Source organism: Lethenteron reissneri, chromosome 46 (genome assembly GCF_015708825.2).
Source record: "Lethenteron reissneri isolate LAM-NWPU_2019-01 chromosome 46, ASM1570882v1, whole genome shotgun sequence".
Lineage (NCBI taxonomy): Eukaryota > Metazoa > Chordata > Hyperoartia > Petromyzontiformes > Petromyzontidae > Lethenteron > Lethenteron reissneri.
In genome coordinates, this window is record NC_083824.1 from 5276128 (window position 1) to 5294490 (window position 18363).

The 18363-nt window shown below is 46.3% G+C and overlaps 1 protein-coding gene across 1 annotated transcript; it reads right to left on the reverse strand.

Annotated features, from left to right (window-relative positions):
• Positions 1-573: 573 nt before the first annotated feature.
• LOC133354302 (fructose-1,6-bisphosphatase 1-like) lies at positions 574-17767 on the reverse strand. The gene is given in 9 exon segments (XM_061571057.1): positions 574-1788; positions 2666-2785; positions 3435-3572; positions 4353-4493; positions 8513-8563; positions 8565-8606; positions 10069-10231; positions 15697-15869; positions 17524-17767. Coding segments are annotated over 8 exon segments (1017 nt in total). The 5' UTR covers positions 15867-15869; positions 17524-17767; the 3' UTR covers positions 574-1596.
• Between the last annotated feature and the right edge of the window lie 596 nt (positions 17768-18363).

Sequence of the window (18363 nt, forward strand, 5' to 3'; positions counted from 1 at the left end):
ACCTGAACAGGTGGCAATCCTAAGACACATACCAAGTGCATATATGAAATCTGGATCCCGACTATAATTATTAAATAAATTACGGATCTTTTTTCAGTAAACTTCAGAATGATCAGGAAAGCACTGGAAATGTAAAATTATTAAGGTTATTTCCAGATTTTTCTGAAGACCCTCCAACACTTGTTAAAGCCATGTTTGACTCTAGTTACCACACTGGTAACTGCAGGTTGGTGAAAGGGTGATGGGGTCACCACCAGTTCAACGATCACTCACCACTGACATTAGCTATGGCCAGGCATCGAACTCAAGTTCACCTGGTTCATTTTTCAGTGCACTAACCATTGTGGCACCTTTTCACTCCAGAATGTGTGTAAACCTTGAAAATGATCTCATGTCCTATACTGTGTGGATCAGAAGTCACGATAAGGGACCTCAGAGGTAGGTCTATGATATTTGCTTCCACGGGCCATTCTCTAACATGACAGGTCGCACTTCTACAAGATTTCAAATTGGTTCTTTGTCCAATAACCCAAAACTGGTAAAACAATCGAGTTAAAATGGCAAGAGAAAAAAAACATTCAAGGAGATATTTATTTTTCAAAATATGCACAGCAATGTTGTTTGTTGGTCTTCGTTTCATTGTTTTAATCATTGCACGGTACAACAGACAAAATCGTTCGCGGAACACCATTGGATTGTCTAATCATTCACCATACCTCGTCCCAAAATCACAATAGCTAAACCAAGCTAAGCAATTTTATTAAATCACTTCAACAAAAGGTCTCAAAGAGCCCATATTGTTTAATTAAATCATTTAAATTTACAAAAAAAACACTGTTGCTTAATTTCAACGCGCGATTGGAAGCATGCGAAATTAAATCCTGGTCACAGGGCGTTAACTCAACCCACCATCAACATCTCTGTGGTCTATAAAAGGAGTACCACTTTGTGGAAAGTTAACAGTAGTTGTGCTGTGGATATATTGGCTCCCTGTCATAGGAATGTGGAATTCTAACCACTGATTCAGGACCCACAATAAATGCTATGAACTGCACCATACTCACTTGAGCATGAAGGCACTTTGGTCAGTGAATGAAAAATGCTCAGAGAAAGATTTAGCTTTCCAAGGCAACAAAAGATGCATTTGACCTTTTGACTATTAACAGCGACATTTCAATTACAACTTGGGCGTGAATATCTGCAAACACAACCTTTGTGATCACAGTCAAATCTGATTCGTCGTCAAGATAAAGTTTTTCACAGCTGCGCAACGGGTCGATCATATTTTCTTCACAAGTCAATTTTGTTTCAGTTTCAAGTTTACTTTATTTAACCAGATGAGAACTCAAGACACCAGAAGAGTCTCATTGGCAAGAGTGACCCGGATTGGTGTACGATTCGTGTAATCTCCCCACCCCCCACCCCGAGTGTGTAAATTATACAACCGCCAATTACATTTTAAAGCTACTTGCAATTACAGACTTGTAGAGAGAACACCTCTGCGGTTGATTGGACCTCTCCCAGCCCTGGACCCCATCCACTCCTCCCACCATCAGCCCCCCACATGCACCGATGTCAGCCGCCCCCCTCCGCACTCTATTTGGCCGCGTGCTTCTTCGCGATCTCCATGAACTCGGTGACGTCGTCTGGCGAGCCGAGCACGATGGGCGCGCGCTGGTGCAGCGAGTCGGGCTGGATGTCCAGGATGTGGCGTGTCCCGTCCGTCGCCATCCCTCCCGCCTGCTCCATGATGAACGCCATGGGGTTGCACTCGTACAGAAGCCGCAGCTAGGAGAGGGAATGCGGCGTTGACAGTCGTGCAGCGTATTCATTTGTAATTATAATAACATTAACGCAATTTGTAACACGCACAATATTTCCCAAACGAACGTCACAGGGTTGAACGCCATGGAATTGCACTCATATAGCAGGCGCAGCTCGGGGTGTTGACAGTTGGGGAGTGTATTCATTTATAATATAACTAATGCAATTTGTAAGACGCACAATATTTCACAGACACGAACCTGGGGGCGGTGGATATAGATCGAGCGGTAGCTGGGTTTGCTGATAATTGCAGAGGTTCGCGCTTCAAATCCGGCAGACTGCTGTGGTTATTTACCGCGGCTGTATTAATCATAAAATACGGATGGTTCGCTTCAGTGGATGTTAAGGATTCCCTGACGTCATTGTAAACGAGTTGGCCATTGTGTGCCGGCATCGTGGTCCTAATTTGAAAAATTGCACGCAGTTCACTCATGAGGGTTGATACGTAGCAAACATCGCCCCCAACCGGGAAGACAAACGGCAACGAAGCTCACGGTCCACCCTAAACCGCATCCACCGCACAAACCATGGCAGATGCGGACACGTGATGCACAAATGGACAATTAAAAACTCTCTATTGTGCGACTGTGGGATCATCCAGAACAGACCATACACAACAAATAAGAACGCAATGCCCGATCCACAAATATAAGACATCGCAGCAATACACTCCACTGCTCCTGACGCGGTTATCTGGTTTGACCAACCTGAATACGAATTTGTAGTTGTTGCTCTGCGTCTACATCAGCCGTACAAAAGAAGAAGATGGACTTGATGAACAGACAGGCGAATGCATTCACCAAAGGTTACATTCACACACACACTCATTCGAGTGACTCACCTTGCCCTTGGGGCTCTTGCTGTTGGCGGGGTAGAGGAAGATGCCGCCGTACACCAGTGTGCGGTGCACGTCCGCCACCATGGAGCCCACGTAGCGAGCGCCGTATGGAGAACTGCCATCCTGCAAGACAAAGACAAAACCCCCCCCGTATAGCTGTAACAGACTGTTGGGGCAAGTGCTGTTAGTGAGCACCTATGAAGGCCGGCACGGCACACGGTGAACACCATGCCCGGCCGCCTTTGTCTCCCCAGTGGCGATGTATACACACCGCACCAGTACTCATTTCAGGCTGAGTCTACCTGGGGGGGGGGGTGGGGAGGCGGTTTCAGAAGAACTCCGCCACGGCGTGGCCCGGCATTGGCTAAGCACCCACGCCCTCCACGTGTGTGTCTCTGTGTGTGTGTCTCTCTGTGTGTGTCTCTCTGTGTGTGTGTCTCTCTGTGTGTGTGTCTCTCTGTGTGTGTGTCTCTCTGTGTGTGTCTCTGTGTGTGTCTCTATTCAGATGATCGTCACTGGTGTTGACCATGAGCGGGAATCGAACGTGGGTCACCAAGTCCGTAGCGTAGCGCGCTAACCGCCGCACCACCGCTCCCCACTGCCATCCTGAGCATTTGGCTGCTATAAATGTCCACATGATAAGCCACTTCGTTGAGCTATCATGGCCAAGTCGCTTCTGAAAAATAGTTATATACCTCAGTGGCCCATATCTGGTAAAATAAAGAAAATTGTTTAAATAGCGAGTGAGCGTGCCACTTTCTTAACTTCGCACCTCGGGGAACTTCTTCTTCTGCACGTACTCCGTGACGGCTGGCTCAAAGTACTTTGCGTAGCCCTCGTTGAGGCTGTAGATCTTCCCCTTCTTCTTGATCCTCACGTTCTTCTCTGTGAGGATGAACTCTCCGATGGCCTGCGGTGGGACACACGAAATAACACGAACCTCTCCCGCTTGCCCGCAGAGGCCTTTCAAACAAAAGCAACCCATAGTGTCGCTCTGTACTCCTGGTATCTGCGCACCAATTCATCGCTTATTTTAGACTCTTATATGTTTTATGTAGCTGGCTCGAGTAAACCATGCCCAGTCACTAGAGGCGCTACATTCTCCACAATGTCAACAATATGCCCCCTACCCACCCAGAGATTTGATGAGTTGTCACAACTTAGGGTCGGGCGGCGACGTGGCCTATCGGTGGCGCATTCATCGCTTTCCGCAATGGTCACGGTTCAAATCCCGCGGCCGCCCTGATTATAATTACTCTGCGGTTGCAACAACTATAATAATACTGTGTGCGATTTGCTGCACAGTGGAAGTTAAAAATCCCCCGTCATCATTCACAAGAGTAGGCCATTGTGAACTGGTGTCAGGGTCCAAATTTGCCAAATTCGAAAATTTCCCGCAAAATTACTCATTTGGATAATACGTGGAAATCATAGCCCCAACCCCCCCCCCCCCCACCCCTACTGGCAGACTGATACCTCGGGTATCTCTAGCAGATGAGACCATCCTGATCTCGAATTCTTACCTGCTTAAAGAAACTACAAACCGAAACAATACAATTCAGGAATCCACGCTTTATTTCTACAGTCCTTGTTCATTCCAATATAACTGCGGTCGCTCAATATAATTGCAAGTATTTTTATATTTTTTAATGATACGCATGTGTGCTAGGGCGCCGAGGTAGTCGCATACCGGGTCCAGCATGAAGCAGTTGACACCCTGTCCCGTCGAGAGCGTGAGGAGCGTGGCGCTGCCGTACAGGGCGTAGCCGGCCGCCACCAGCGTGCGGCCGGGCTGCAGTGCGTGTTTCGCCGTGGGCTCATCGTCCGTCGTCTGCAACGAGCGCGAGAGATGGAGAGAAGTGGGGGGCGCTGGCTCACAATGGCCGTGTTGGATCAAAGTTCAAAGTTCATTTATTAGGTATAGCCCTGTGAGCCATTCGGCTCTTGAATCGGGTGCAACCGCAACAAACAAAAAAACATGAACAAGAAAACATCTTAAAGTGACTATGTGCAAACAGAAAATCCAAGAAAAGCCAGGATAGTGGACTGAGCTAGCAAACGAAGAGGTCCCGGGGTTTTAAAAACTGGTTCCAGCCTCCTGTGATATCACCGACTTCAAATTGCTGTTGAGTGCTTGAATTGCACTGTCAATTTGTAAATAATATAAATCGTAATGGCCTATATTTGCCCAGGCTAGCTTGTCAGCAAGGGATAGTGCAGCCAAAATGTATTGTTGTAACATACTATGTGTTGTCCATTGCCCGCGCTTACGATTAGCATGGTTGGCTACGTACGGTGCGAAAGGAGTTCAACATACATGCTCCCATATATATTCTTTCCGACTTCACCAACCCACACTGATCAGCGTGGGGGAGTATATACAATCCGGACGATCCTCGTGGCAAGGGGAGGGCCTCATCCAGCAGTGTATTGACAAATGGGCCGTACATTGTACATTTAGCCAGGAAAGCCTCTCTTACTTTCAATACTTTTTCAGGGGGGACACTGAATAGAGGTGTTTGGTCAATTCTATTGGTGAGTATTTTTCATGTACGGGGTAAACAGCTCGAGAACCGGGAGAAACCCCTCTAAGAGAACTATGGCGTAATACACAAAGATCTGCATAATAAAAACCATCAACTGTTGTACCGCTACTTCCTGGCCACTTTTTTTTGGCTAGGCATCAAACAAAGGTGGTCACTGCAACGCGCACTTTCAGATGCGCTTCTGCGGCCATCTGGAATGATCTTCCTTCCGATATTCGCAAGCCACTGTGGGAGCTATGCACTTTCAAATCTAGCTTGAAAACTAATACTGGTAGGAACCACCTGGTTCCACCAGCCCACAGGGGATTATTGTGTCCGTCCGTCGTGCATCAAAAAATGGGAGGGGTGGGGCTGGGTGGAGAGGGGAGGGTGGGGAGGGGCTGGGTGGGGAGGGTGGGGAGGGGCTGGATGGGGAGGGGAGGGGAGGGGCTGGGTGGGGAGGGTGGGGCTGGTTGGGGGGTGGGAGGGATGGGGCTGGGTGGGGAGGGGCTGGTCACCCCGTGGTGCCCTTATAAAACTTAATGTTTAACCTACTCACGCCGGCTTGTGCCTGCCCTCACAGTCGGGCATATTTGCGGAATACACCACGCCGCCGTTGACCCTAAGTCAACATACATACCTTGGCAGCCAAAGCTTACAACACTTGGTATTTCTTTGGCTGCCACTTCACCGTCAAGTCTTGACCAACTGCCATCATCCTTTCTAGTGATGCGTCTTGTCCAAGATCACTACGTTTACTGAACGGTTGATGTCATGTCTCTCAACTCACTTGTGTTCTCTCGTACACGCGTTTTACTCTTCCTGTCTCTCAGTGTAATTCCCAGCATGCACTTCTCCAACGCTTCTCTTTGTGCGCTTTTAAGCTTTTGTTCCACCTTTCCTTGAATCGCTGTCCATGTTTTCCGATACACGCATCATCGCAGATGATATACACTCGTTAAAAACTTTAACGGAATTATCAAAGACCGTTATGCCTAACCTTTACCGACGATTAAAAGGCATTTGACTCAAGTGGAACGTTGATGTGTGTTGAACTTCTTTCGCACCGTACGTAGCCAACCGTGGTAATCGGAGGTGCAATGCAGTCATGCAAGCTCCCACAAACCCAAGGCCTTCGTGACAAAATATATATTTGCAAATAACAGACACCATTTACAAAACAACAACAGCTGAGAGCGTTACACAATACAAACTAAGAGAGGGAGTTGAAAAAAAACACTCAAAATCCCTAAATGGTGCACAGCCTTGGCTGCTCACCAATGCAACACTCCGTTGTTGAACTTTGATCCACGAGCTCAGCTTTTTTTCCCAACAAAACGCCCACAATGATCATAGCACAGCGCAATGGTCGCAAGACTATAGTCCGAGCGCGCCGGACGGGACACAAACAAGATAAAGGGCAGAGAGCAAATTACATCAGATAGCCCATCACAGGTTCAACAAATAGACCCAGCAAATTGGCGAAGCGAGACAGCGTCCCTCTGAAAATTCTGTAAATAGGTTTGAGATTCAACAAAAAAAATTTATTAGAAAAACACACAATGGCATAACGTTTTATGGTATGGTACGGTGGTGCAGTGTAATCTTGCGTATCTGACTCGCTGGTATGGACGAATATGTGAAAGGGACGGATGTCGGAAGATTTATAGAAAATGATAGTTACACCGTGCACAATTCCAGTAAATGTGGAACCATTGGATCAACGTTGGGCTAACGTTGGTCTATATGTTCCAATCACATGCCGCTTGAAACATGGGAAAATTGCTTTACTGTGCTGTATAAGTACGGGAATATAGGAGCGCTTTAGAACACATGACACTGTAAAGAGAGATACATTCAAGCGAACGTTTTAAACTCTTTCCCGCACTCCCTGCTACAACAAGGTATTCATCAGATGGCAGTCATATCCATATATTGTTTTTGTTTTCAGAGCTGGAATAGAAGCTAATTTAAGTTTGAAACTAATTTTAATGATCGTTTTTGTGTGCAGACATTGGTGACCTGACTATGACCACCAACTCGCTAAACTTGAGAACCAAGATTATTCGTGGGCAGCCGAAACCTCAATTCAATCCCAAGAGCTCAGCTGTGACTCTTTTACAGGTGGCTTCTGCTAAGTTTCACAGTTGGGTGCGATGGTTGCTATGCATCATCCCAGTGGGGTAATTTTTTAAATTCGGACCATGACACCGGCACACAATGGCCTACTGTTGCGAATGACCATCACGGGATCTTTAGCGTCGACTGCAGCGGTCTTCACTAATTTTCAGAGGTGGGACATCAGCATTGTGAGGGCCACCACACATTTGAAACCATTGGGTTTGACAGCATTATGGGGTAAATCTATGGGACCTTTTTTCCAGTATCAATAATTATCAGAGCACGTTTGTTTGCATGTTTTGCAGCAAGTATGTGGGGTTAATTCAGACTTGATGCCTTGCAAAAAGGTATCTATTTGGTGTTTGAACATCTTAACACCTGTTTTATTGCCAGAAATGGTAAAACCTATTCTTATTTTTCATCATTATGGGGTTTTTCACATTTGTGCATTGTCAGGGGCTGTACGTCAGGGGCCGCACTAAAGGTCACCAGGGGCTGCCAGTCGCACGCAGGGCCTTGCAATGAAGAACACCGCTCAATTGTGAAGAAAAAGAAAGCACTATTTTTAAATCCTTTATATTAAGTTCACTTGCTTGCGCGCTTACGACCGTGCAAATCTTTCGGTCGTTTTTTAACCCACTTCCCGTGATCCAATCGAGCTGACATTTTGCACACAGACTCGTGCGTGACAATTTATTTTCGTGAATTTTTTTTTCCAAAATTTTACACTTTTTAGGAAAAAATAAATTATATTTAATTACCAATTGCTTAATGGTGGCAGGCAATCATCTGACCCATAGGTGGCAGCCATCTCAAGCCAGAGGACGAGAGGACTCTAGCCGCCAAGCATATAAAGGATTTATAGTGAAAAACTTTGTTTTTACGGGTTAATTTTTTATGGTTAATACACTCGCAGCGTTAATCGGGGCGGCCACTGGATTCCAATCGTGAACGCCTGCGACAAGCGTTACCTTTGGTTACGAAAATAATTAAACAAATATAAAAAAATTTACAGAAGTCCACTGTACATTTCACCACCCCGAAACGCCGCAGTTCCATGTCACTTCAAGCGAGAGTCCCGCACTCACAAATAAAAGCACACCCTCCACTGTTCGAGAGTTACAGGGTGTGCCAGCAGGAAAAGCAGTGATGGTGTGGTGGGATCGACATCGTTAGCTATGATGACCTCTTGACTGTGAAGTACCTTTTTGTAAATGGCAAAGATGGTCCCAATGGAGGCCAGGCAGTCGATGTTAGGAGGAGCCGTCCAGAGGGTCAAAGCAGACCACGTATTTGCCCTGTGAACGTCACAAGGCGACACGTTACACAACGTGGGATTACACCGCGGCTTTTTAGTTTTATTATGGGACTAAACCAGGGGTCTATGGGCCAAACGCTTGCTAAATGGGTGTGCTTCCTCCTTCTTGAGAAAACTCAGACTTTTCATCTTTCTTGGCTGGCAAACCTTCACGTACATCGGTGTTTTACACAAAATACAGAGATGTGAACACGTTTAGGGTTGATTTTATTTGGACCATCCTGGTGGGTTGTTTTATTAGGGCCCGGGTTGCATATAGCCCGTGACCCCATTTTATGTAATTGTCCACAACTGGTCTTGAACAAATACTCCTGCTGGACTGTGTTCCGGGGTTGTTTACCAGCCTCTACCTTCCAATCCCCCCCCCCTTCACACTTAGACTGCGGCACTGTCTCTCTCACATCTAAATATTGAGCGGATACATCCAACATCACGTGATAGAACGAAAAAACAGTCGCTACAGACAAATATAATTTTTACGGGCCTTTTCCAAATGGTAGGCCTCACGTTGCCTGCGGAATCGTGTGAAATAAAGTCTCAGGCCGGGTTATAGCTCATGAACCTTGCAGGTTCCCCCACCCTGATCAATCAATCAATCAAGTCTTTATTTCTATAGCACTATTTCGTGCAAAAGATGCAATTCAAAGTGCTGTACAGGTAAAAGAAAACATTGTTAAAAGACTGAATCAAAAGAACAATAAAAGCAATTTCCATACAAAAGTAAATTGCGTTATAATAAAATGCTAGTGAAGGCATATAAAAAAAATATAACACTATAAAAGTATCCCAAATAAAAGCAAGCTAAAAAAAGTACGTTTGTTTATTTAACTTAAAATTGCTTAATGATTTCGATTTAAAGCTTTCGTGACTGCAGGGATTCATCTTCTTGGTTCTTTCGGTAAAGTCACATAGAAGGGAAGTAAAAAAATAATAATAATAAAATAATTCTCACGACGTTTCGGCCACAACGCAAGCAGCCGTCCTCAGGTGAAGAATTCTTCACCTGCTTGCGTTGTGGCCGAAACGTCGTGAGAATTATTTTATTATTATTTTATTATTTTTTATTTTATTACTTCCCTTCTACGTGACTTTACCGAAAGAACCAAGAAGATGCTTAATGATTGTGAAGCCCTCAGATGCCCTGGCAAGCTGCTCCACAGGCGAGGACCATGCACACTGAAGGCCGCTTTCTCTGGGAGTTTTGGTCCTGGGCCTTGGGGTGACTAAAAGACCCGAACCGGAGGTTCTGGGGGATCTTGTTGGTTCACATCTCAACATCATGCAAGACATGTATGCTGGTGCCAAACCATTCAACGATTTAAAAACCAATAAAATAACTTTAAAATAATTTCTACTGAGTGACTGTCAGCCAGTGCAATGACCAGTAAAATAGGTGTTACGTGGGTGCTCTTTCTGGTTTTCGTAGGTCATCCCTCCCTGACCCGCTTTTCGGCTTCGATGATGATGGCTTCCTGGTCCTCCTCGGACACGAGAACGCAGGTGGCGAAGGAGGCCCGCAGCAGGTTCACCACGAGGTCGTTGGAGAGGACGTCGAGCTTCTTCACCTGGTCGCCCGTCGTGTTCGTGCTGCCCGCGATCCCGTAGCTGCGCGGGGATAGATCGACGGCGATTCATATTACAACGTGGAGAACACGCAAACTCCAAATATACAGGCTTCAGGGTCGGGATCGAACCCACGACCTCCTGCATACCAGGCGGGGTAGCGAACATCTCGCCACCACGAAATTACGGATGTTTCTGTGGTGCAACGGTGAGCATGTACGCATGTTCAACTTCTTTCGCGCAATAAGTAGCCAACCCTGCTAATTGGAGGTCCAGCATACTGGACCCGCAATGCAGAGGTCGCCGGTTCGATTCTATCCCCTGGGTACGCGGTTGAAACATCAGTGCAAGTTTATTCAATCTTCCGCACCGCCTCCATGCACCCAACAGTATAAATGGGTTCAGCATACCATTGGAACCTCATTTTTACAAGGTAAAATAAAGGTGTCAGTTTTGTTGCCAGATAGAAGGGTAAAAAACCAATGATCATATTTTTTACTGGCAAATGAGGTTCCAACTGGTGTAAATGCTTACCCCGAGCTCTCATACTCTGATGGTACATTGTCTTTGAGTTGTGCGCCTTTTGGCGTCATCTGGTCCAACACCATGTGAGACTAGGCTCTAAGGAAAGCTGTCTCGGGTGTGGACCAATCAACTTCAAGGACAGTGCACATTATCAGAGTTAGTGTTTTTTGTTTGCATTATGACTGCAGGTATTGTGGTCTATGCAAACATGACTCCTTGTAAAAAAAGGTGTCAGTTTTGTTGCCAGATAGAAGAGTAAAAAAACAATTATCACGGGTTCAGCATAATTAGTGGACGGGCAGGTTGTACAGCCCCCATTGTCGATCTACTGCTAGATGAGGGCTTCTTCGCACTGTGTGGGTTGTGAGGTTCATTCTAGATTTGAAGCTTTCGTGACTGCAAGGATTCATATTCTTAGGTTTTTTCGGTAAAGTCACGTAGGTAAAACATTAAAATTAATCAAAGTAAAGAAAAATAAAATAAAAATCACGACGTTTCGGAGACAACACAAGCTTCCATCTTCAGGTGGAACCGTCACAGCACGATAGCTGTATCAAGTGAGAGAAATACCAAGAAAACAGTATTTGTGGGGTTCATTTAATCATTCACCAAGCAGGTCAGTGCGGGTTGTTGGAGATGAAGAGCATAGTTATTGTTGCATAGTGCAGTATATAGATGGCCTTTGCTGGAATGCCCTCTACTGACAATGTAGCCCTGCAGCAGCCTATAGCACCTGCTTTATGCACTGTGGTCACCCATCCTAGCACTATCCAGGCTAAATTCTGAGAAGCTTATGATGACACCTGATGAGATCGGGTACTTCCCAGGTGATTTGGCCACGTGTGTACACTTGTATGTACCGTACGTAGCCAACCGTGCTAATTGGGAGATAGTCAAATGCATATGTAGCGTGCAATTGTAATAAATTACTCTAAATTAATGCTTTAGTATGTATCGTACGTAGCCAACCGTGCTAATCGGGAGATACTGAAATGCATTTGTAGTGTGCAATTGTAATAAATTACTCTAAATTAATGCTGCTGCTGTGCTGTTACAAAGCGCTTAAGTACAAATGAAACAGGTTTAACTTGCTTTCACACACATTCCCATATGTAACCTCTGCAATTCCATCCGTCTCCTACTTCCCCACCCCCTTCAACTGCACCCACAGCCCCGAGTCTAATAACCGACTCAGCAAGGGCAGAGGAATCTATGTGAGGGGTTGTCAAGTTACTTTGTGGTGCGGTGGTGCAGCGGTCAGCACACCCCCACAACGGAATCGGAGCACCACGTCTAACTGCCTGCCGCACTCACCGACGTGGCGATGTATACGGTCAAGCAAACCCAACAGACACAATGTGGCGAGGCCTTCATCCAGCAGCGGATTGTGACAAGGGGCCGATGCGGTTTCTAATGGAGGCCCTTCCACCAGCAGTGAAGAGAACAAATCATTGATTAGTTGCACCTTTACTTTTATGTTCTGACTTGGTCTACTCTGTGCTAAGTGCGCCCCACAATTTGTGCAAACGGGTTAGACCAGCGGTCGGGAACCTGTGGCTCGCGAGCCGTATATGGCTCTTCCAGTGACGGCATATGGCTCCCAGACAATTTTGAGTTGAAAAAAAAATCAGTTTGGAACTGATTTAAAAATACTTAAATAAATTTCACGGGTCACGCCTGCATGAAGCTCAACCTCATCACGTATGAACCAGACTACAAGGCCATCAGCAAAAACCATGCAGCACCAGAAGTCGCATTAAAAGTAAGACATATTTAATTTATTATACGTTAAAAATACTATATGGCTCTCAATGAAATATATTTAGAAATATTTGGCTTTTATGGCTCTCCCAGTCAAGAAGGTTCCCGACCCCTGGGTTAGACGAATCTGCCTTCGAGCAAATTACATGACTTGAGTTTACCGACATTCCTGTCATTCTCCTCCTTCCACTGCTGTTGCATGTCCCTGGTAAAGTCCTGTGGAAATGCCCGCCGCTCTGAACCGTCATCGCACTACTCATCCGCACTGGAAACACCCAAACCCCTAACACAAACAGCACCGCTCCAGGATCTCTCGCCGAGCACTGCCCCGGACTATTTACCCGGCACAAAGATACCGAAATCTATGCATACACGTGGCCATCTTAGGGCCCTTTGTCATTCTACTTTTGAACGAGTCTCCCCAAAACCATGAAGGTCCTGGGCGTTTTTTAACCATACGGATTGGTTAAGGTGGAGAGCGTAGACACAGGAGCATAGTACAGTACAACAACTGACCTTGATTCCACTGCTGCTCGCCACGTAACCCTGCAGCATCCTACAACATCTGTAGGGTATGACCGTTGCCCACCCAATTAGAACACAAGCTCAATCCTGCTGAGCTTATGAGAGATCTGAAGATTTCATCGCAAGCGAGGATACAAATAGGTTGGTTGCGTCGTCACGTTTCCTAATTTTCAGCGGGAATTCGGTGCATATTCTTGGTTCTTTCGGTAAAGTCACGTAGAAGGGAGATAATAAAATAATATAAAAAATAATCAGGTGTGAAATCCACAGCATGAAAATTTTCTTGAAAATTTTCTTGCTGTGGATTTTCTTGAAAATGCTGTGGATTTTCTTTAAAATTTTCTTGCTGTGGATTTCACACCTGATGATGATTGCTTGTGTTGCAGTCGAAACGTCGTGAGAATTTTTATTGTTTTATATTATTTTATTATCTCCCTTCTACGTGACTTTACCTGAAAGAACCAAGAATATGAATCCCTGCAGTCACGAAAGCTTTAAATCAAAATTCCGTGCATGTTACAGGAACTCAAGAGTCGGCCACCATCCCCGTGTTAACGTGAGCAGCGAGGACACAGCGCCTTCACGCCGATGGCTGGTGACGTTCGACGTGTATTGCTTAAAATAAACTGAATGCCACAGAAGGCAAAGAACTTGATGGCTCACTTTCATTTTTGTCGTTGTTGCAAAAGTGAATTGCAACAGTCTGAACGGTTGAATGCGTTTAATGTTAAACTGGTCGAAAATGTTCTAAACATTAACTCTGAATGGCATTCCCTTTTTTGCAAGCTCACCCTGGTATAATTGCTCTGAACAATAACCATCTGGCGATTACTAGATTTTAAGTTCGCAGCATTTGTTCTACAAGCCTGACTGCCGACGAGACTCAGGAGGATCGAAAGCAATCCACAGTTGCCTTGCTGTGACAAATGATGCTCGATAATATCGGTCTGGAAACCCAATCGGCTGTTTAATCGAACGTATTTGTATTCACGACTGGATACAGAACCGATTTCTTCTGCTTATATTTGCTTGTATAATATAACGCAGTTCAATAGAGCCATGTACACGAGAGATAGTGTGGGTTAGCACCATTCGCAGCCACCTTTGTCTCCCCAATGATGATATTTACACACAGATCACCCAGGTACTCATTTTTTGGCCAACCTGTCCTAGGGGAGGGGAGGTACACAACTGGTTCAGATAATCGCCACCGTTAGCCGTGGCATGGGGATCGAACTCACATCTGCGGGTTCGTAGCGCCGCATGCTAACCACAATGCTACCCAAAACTACCGAAGCATGCACACACACATACTAACATGAACACATTCTCATGCTCACACACACAAGTGGATGAACGTTACCACTGGTTACTAATTAATAACACAGTAAATAATAATTCACGTCCCTTAGTCAATCCACTGTTGGATGAGGGTCTTCACACTGTGACGAGGTTACTCATTACTCTTACATTTCACTCCAATCCATTGCTTACTCTGAACAGTCGCTGCTGCAATGTCAAAAGGTCATTTGTTAGCCAACACTGCCCAGATCAGGCCAACTTGTATTGCAGTACTGTATGACACAACTTACTACTGAAATTCTAGATTTGAAGCTTTCGTGACTGCAAGAATTCATACTCTTAGGTTTTTTCGGGAAAGTCACGTAGGTAAAAAATAAATAATTATAATAATTAATAGAAAAAATAATAGAAATTACTACTGAAAGTAATTCCTGCTCGATTGAAGATCGAGGCGGTACTCAAATCCTGTTTACCCCCCCCACCACCAAGTGATGGAAGTTCCACATTCCTACGACGGGAGGGCGAGCGAGTCTCTCTATAAGCCAAACCCACAAAGTGGTAATCAATGGATGCAAACAAATATCTGCGTCTCATCATCCTCCCGATGCCACTGCGTCGTCTATGCTTGGCTCGTCGGATGGATTTTAAACAAGATTTTACTTTCAGTTTAACACGTAGCAGGCTTTCGCGACCAATATTATTCATAATCAACGTTTTTGGGTTTAGATCGCGTTATTTATAAATGTGTCGTAACCCTCCACCACCCGACACGGCCAATCAGTAAAAAAGTGTCACGTTGACAAAAGACAAATAGTTCACTGCTTTAGCCCACCGGTGTGTTGAAGCACGAAACCACAACATTTACAATTTGAGTACGACGTTTCGCTGGTAATTGCAACCAGCATCATCGGGCAATTCGCCAGTGGGGCACTGTTTGCCCCACTAAGATAATTTTTGTTGTTGTTGTTCACCTTGGAAAATGTATTCAGGTTTATTTCACCGCTCGCCGCATCCCGAGCGGTGGCGCAAAATCTCTTGGCTACTCGGTGGAGGAGAGTCCTCGAAACACGGGGAAACTTTGCACATCGCGGGGGGACCAATCGCTCCACCAAAATTTCTCATAGCTTGACCTCGGGGTGTGTGACCTCGGGGTGTGTGACCTCGGGGTGTGTGACCCCGGTGTGTGACCCCGGTCTGTGTGACCTCAGGTGTGTGTGACCTTGGTGTGACATCGGTGTGTGTGACCTTGGTGTGACCCCGGTGTGTGACATCGGTGTGTGACCTCGGTGTGTGACCCCGGTGTGTGACCCTGGTGTGTGACCTCGGTGTGTGACATCGGTGTGTGTGACCCCATGGCCGTGGGACTGGTGACCTTCGAGGGTCGCCGTGCTTACAGGTTTGCGAGGCCGGCCTTGCGCACGGCCGACGAGATGGCCTTGATGGAGGTGCAGAGTGCGTTGAGGAGTTGGGTCATCTCGCCCGTGCCCTTGGCCCTCCTGCCCTCTTCCAGCACGAAGCGGGTCAGCGTCACCACGTCCGTGTCGAAGGGGGCTTGGTCCGACATGGTCTGGGAGGGGGGGGGTAGCGAGTTACGGTAAAGGAGTTAGTGAGTGAAGGAATGAGTGAAGGAGTGAGCAAGTTATTGGGTGGGTGGACGAGTGAAGGGGTGAGTGAAGGGGTGAGTGGGCGAGTGAATGGGTGGATGAGTGAGTGGGAAAGTGAATGGGTGGATGAATGGGTGGGTGGACGAGTGAATGGGTGGGTGGACGAGTGAAGGGGTGAGTGAAGGGTGAGTGGGATAGTAACAAGGTTTGCCAAGTGGGTAAGTGAATGATAGAGTGGGTGGGCGAGTGAAGGGGGTGAATGAGTGGTAAAAGTGAAGGGATGTGCTGAGAGAGTGGGGTAAGTGAATGGCCAATTGAATGAGTGGGCGAATGAAGGGGGTGAATGAGTTGGTGAGTGGAGGTATTTTGGGTAAGTGAATGGGTGAATGGGAAAAGTAAAAAGGGGTGGATGAGTGGGTTAGTGAATGGTGAAAGTGAACTGGTGAATGAGTGAATTTCCGGTTAGGTTAATAAAGTTCAATAACGATCTTTACTGCATCCCGTGCAGAACGCGTGTGTTTATATGACTGTGTATGATGTACATGATGTGTGTAAACTGTGTACGTAGTGGGCATAAAAAGCCAGCCAGCAACAAACAGCACTATCAGAGTTGTAACATACAAAGAACAAATTAACACGTGTCAAGCACAGTACATGCATCGTGTATAACACAGCACAGTCGTTTGTGTGTGTATATACATAGTAGCTGATAGAGTTTATGTGTGTGCATACTTTGTGTACTTCTGCACAATACATAACTTTATACGCGTTCGTAACGTGTCTTAGTGGCTCACGAACACACAACACGTGGCTTGCAATAGTTTAACATTCACATCCCCTTACATTCTTACAACAAACAGCACGGACATGCACCTGCCCCACCACTAAACGCGAGCACGTGGCACTTGTTACAACAGCAAAGATCTGTACGTAACGTTGCAAAAACAGCGTGTGTATGGGTGCACCTAGCCTGGCACGTGGTGACGAGCGTTTGCTATTGTATCGGTGTGTTACTACTGTACTGTGTTGTACACTAACACTCGATGCACATGTACTGTGTGTACTGTAGACTGATACTCTGTACGTATGCTGAACTTATTTCGCACGTGTGCGTACGACGTGTGTGTGTGTTTGTGTTGGTACACGTGTGTGTGTGTGTACTGTGTTTGCAACTAACACTCCATGCACGTATGTGTGTGCACTATGCGTGTGTTGTATAGGTATGTGTGTTGCATAGGTATGTGTGTACTGTGTGTGTACTGTGTGTGTTGTCTGTGTGTGTTGTCTGTGTGTACTGTGTGTGTACTGTGTGTGTGTAGTATAGGTATGTGTGTACTGTGTGTTGTCTGTGTGTACTGTGTGTGTGTAGTATAGGTATGTGTGTACTGTGTGTTGTCTGTGTGTACTGTGTGTGTGTTGTATAGGTATGTGTGTACTGTGTGTGTGTTGTCTGGGGGTGTATTGTCTGTGTGTATACTGTGTGTGTGTAGTATAGGTATGTGTGTACTGTGTGTTGTCTGTGTTTTGTGTGTGTACACTCAGCGTGTGGTTGCACGAACAACGCCAATTGCAACAACAAAAACGTCATCTCGAGCAAAGTTAAAATCGCACTCGAACCGCGGAAGAAGTCCACGCGCTTGAAGCGTGGCGCTGCTGGCAGAGAGAGGAGAGAGACGAGATGAGAGAGAGATGAGAGAGAAGGCCTCCACACAGAGAGAGAGATGAGATGAGAGGTGAGAGAGAGATGAGAGGTGAGAGAGAGATGAGAGGTGAGAGAGAGAACTCGCGAATCGTGGCCCCCTCTCGAGATGGCGACGCTCGCTTGTGGCTGACGTGGAGAGCAGCGAGAGAGGGGGGAGAGGCTGTGGGGGTGGCGAGAGGAAAGTTTGCCCCCTGGGGAGGAGACACACACACATACACACAGACACACACACAGACACATACACACAGACACACACACACACAGACACATACACACAGACACACACACAGACACACACACACACACAGACACACACACACAGAGACATACACAGAGACACACACACAGACACACACACAGAGACACACACACAGACACACACAGACACACACACAGACACACACAGACACACACACACAGAGAGACACACACACAGACACGCACAGACACGCACACACAGAGACACAGACACACATACACAGAGACACACACAGACACACACACACAGACACACACAGACACAACACACACAAAGACACACACACAGAGACACACACACAGACACACAGAGACACACAGACACAGACACACAGAGACACACACACAGAGACACACACACAGAGAGACACACACAGAGACACACACACACAGAGACACACAGACACACACACAGAGGCACACACAGAGACACACACACAGACACACACACACAGACACACACACAGAGACACACACACAGAGACACAGACAGAGAC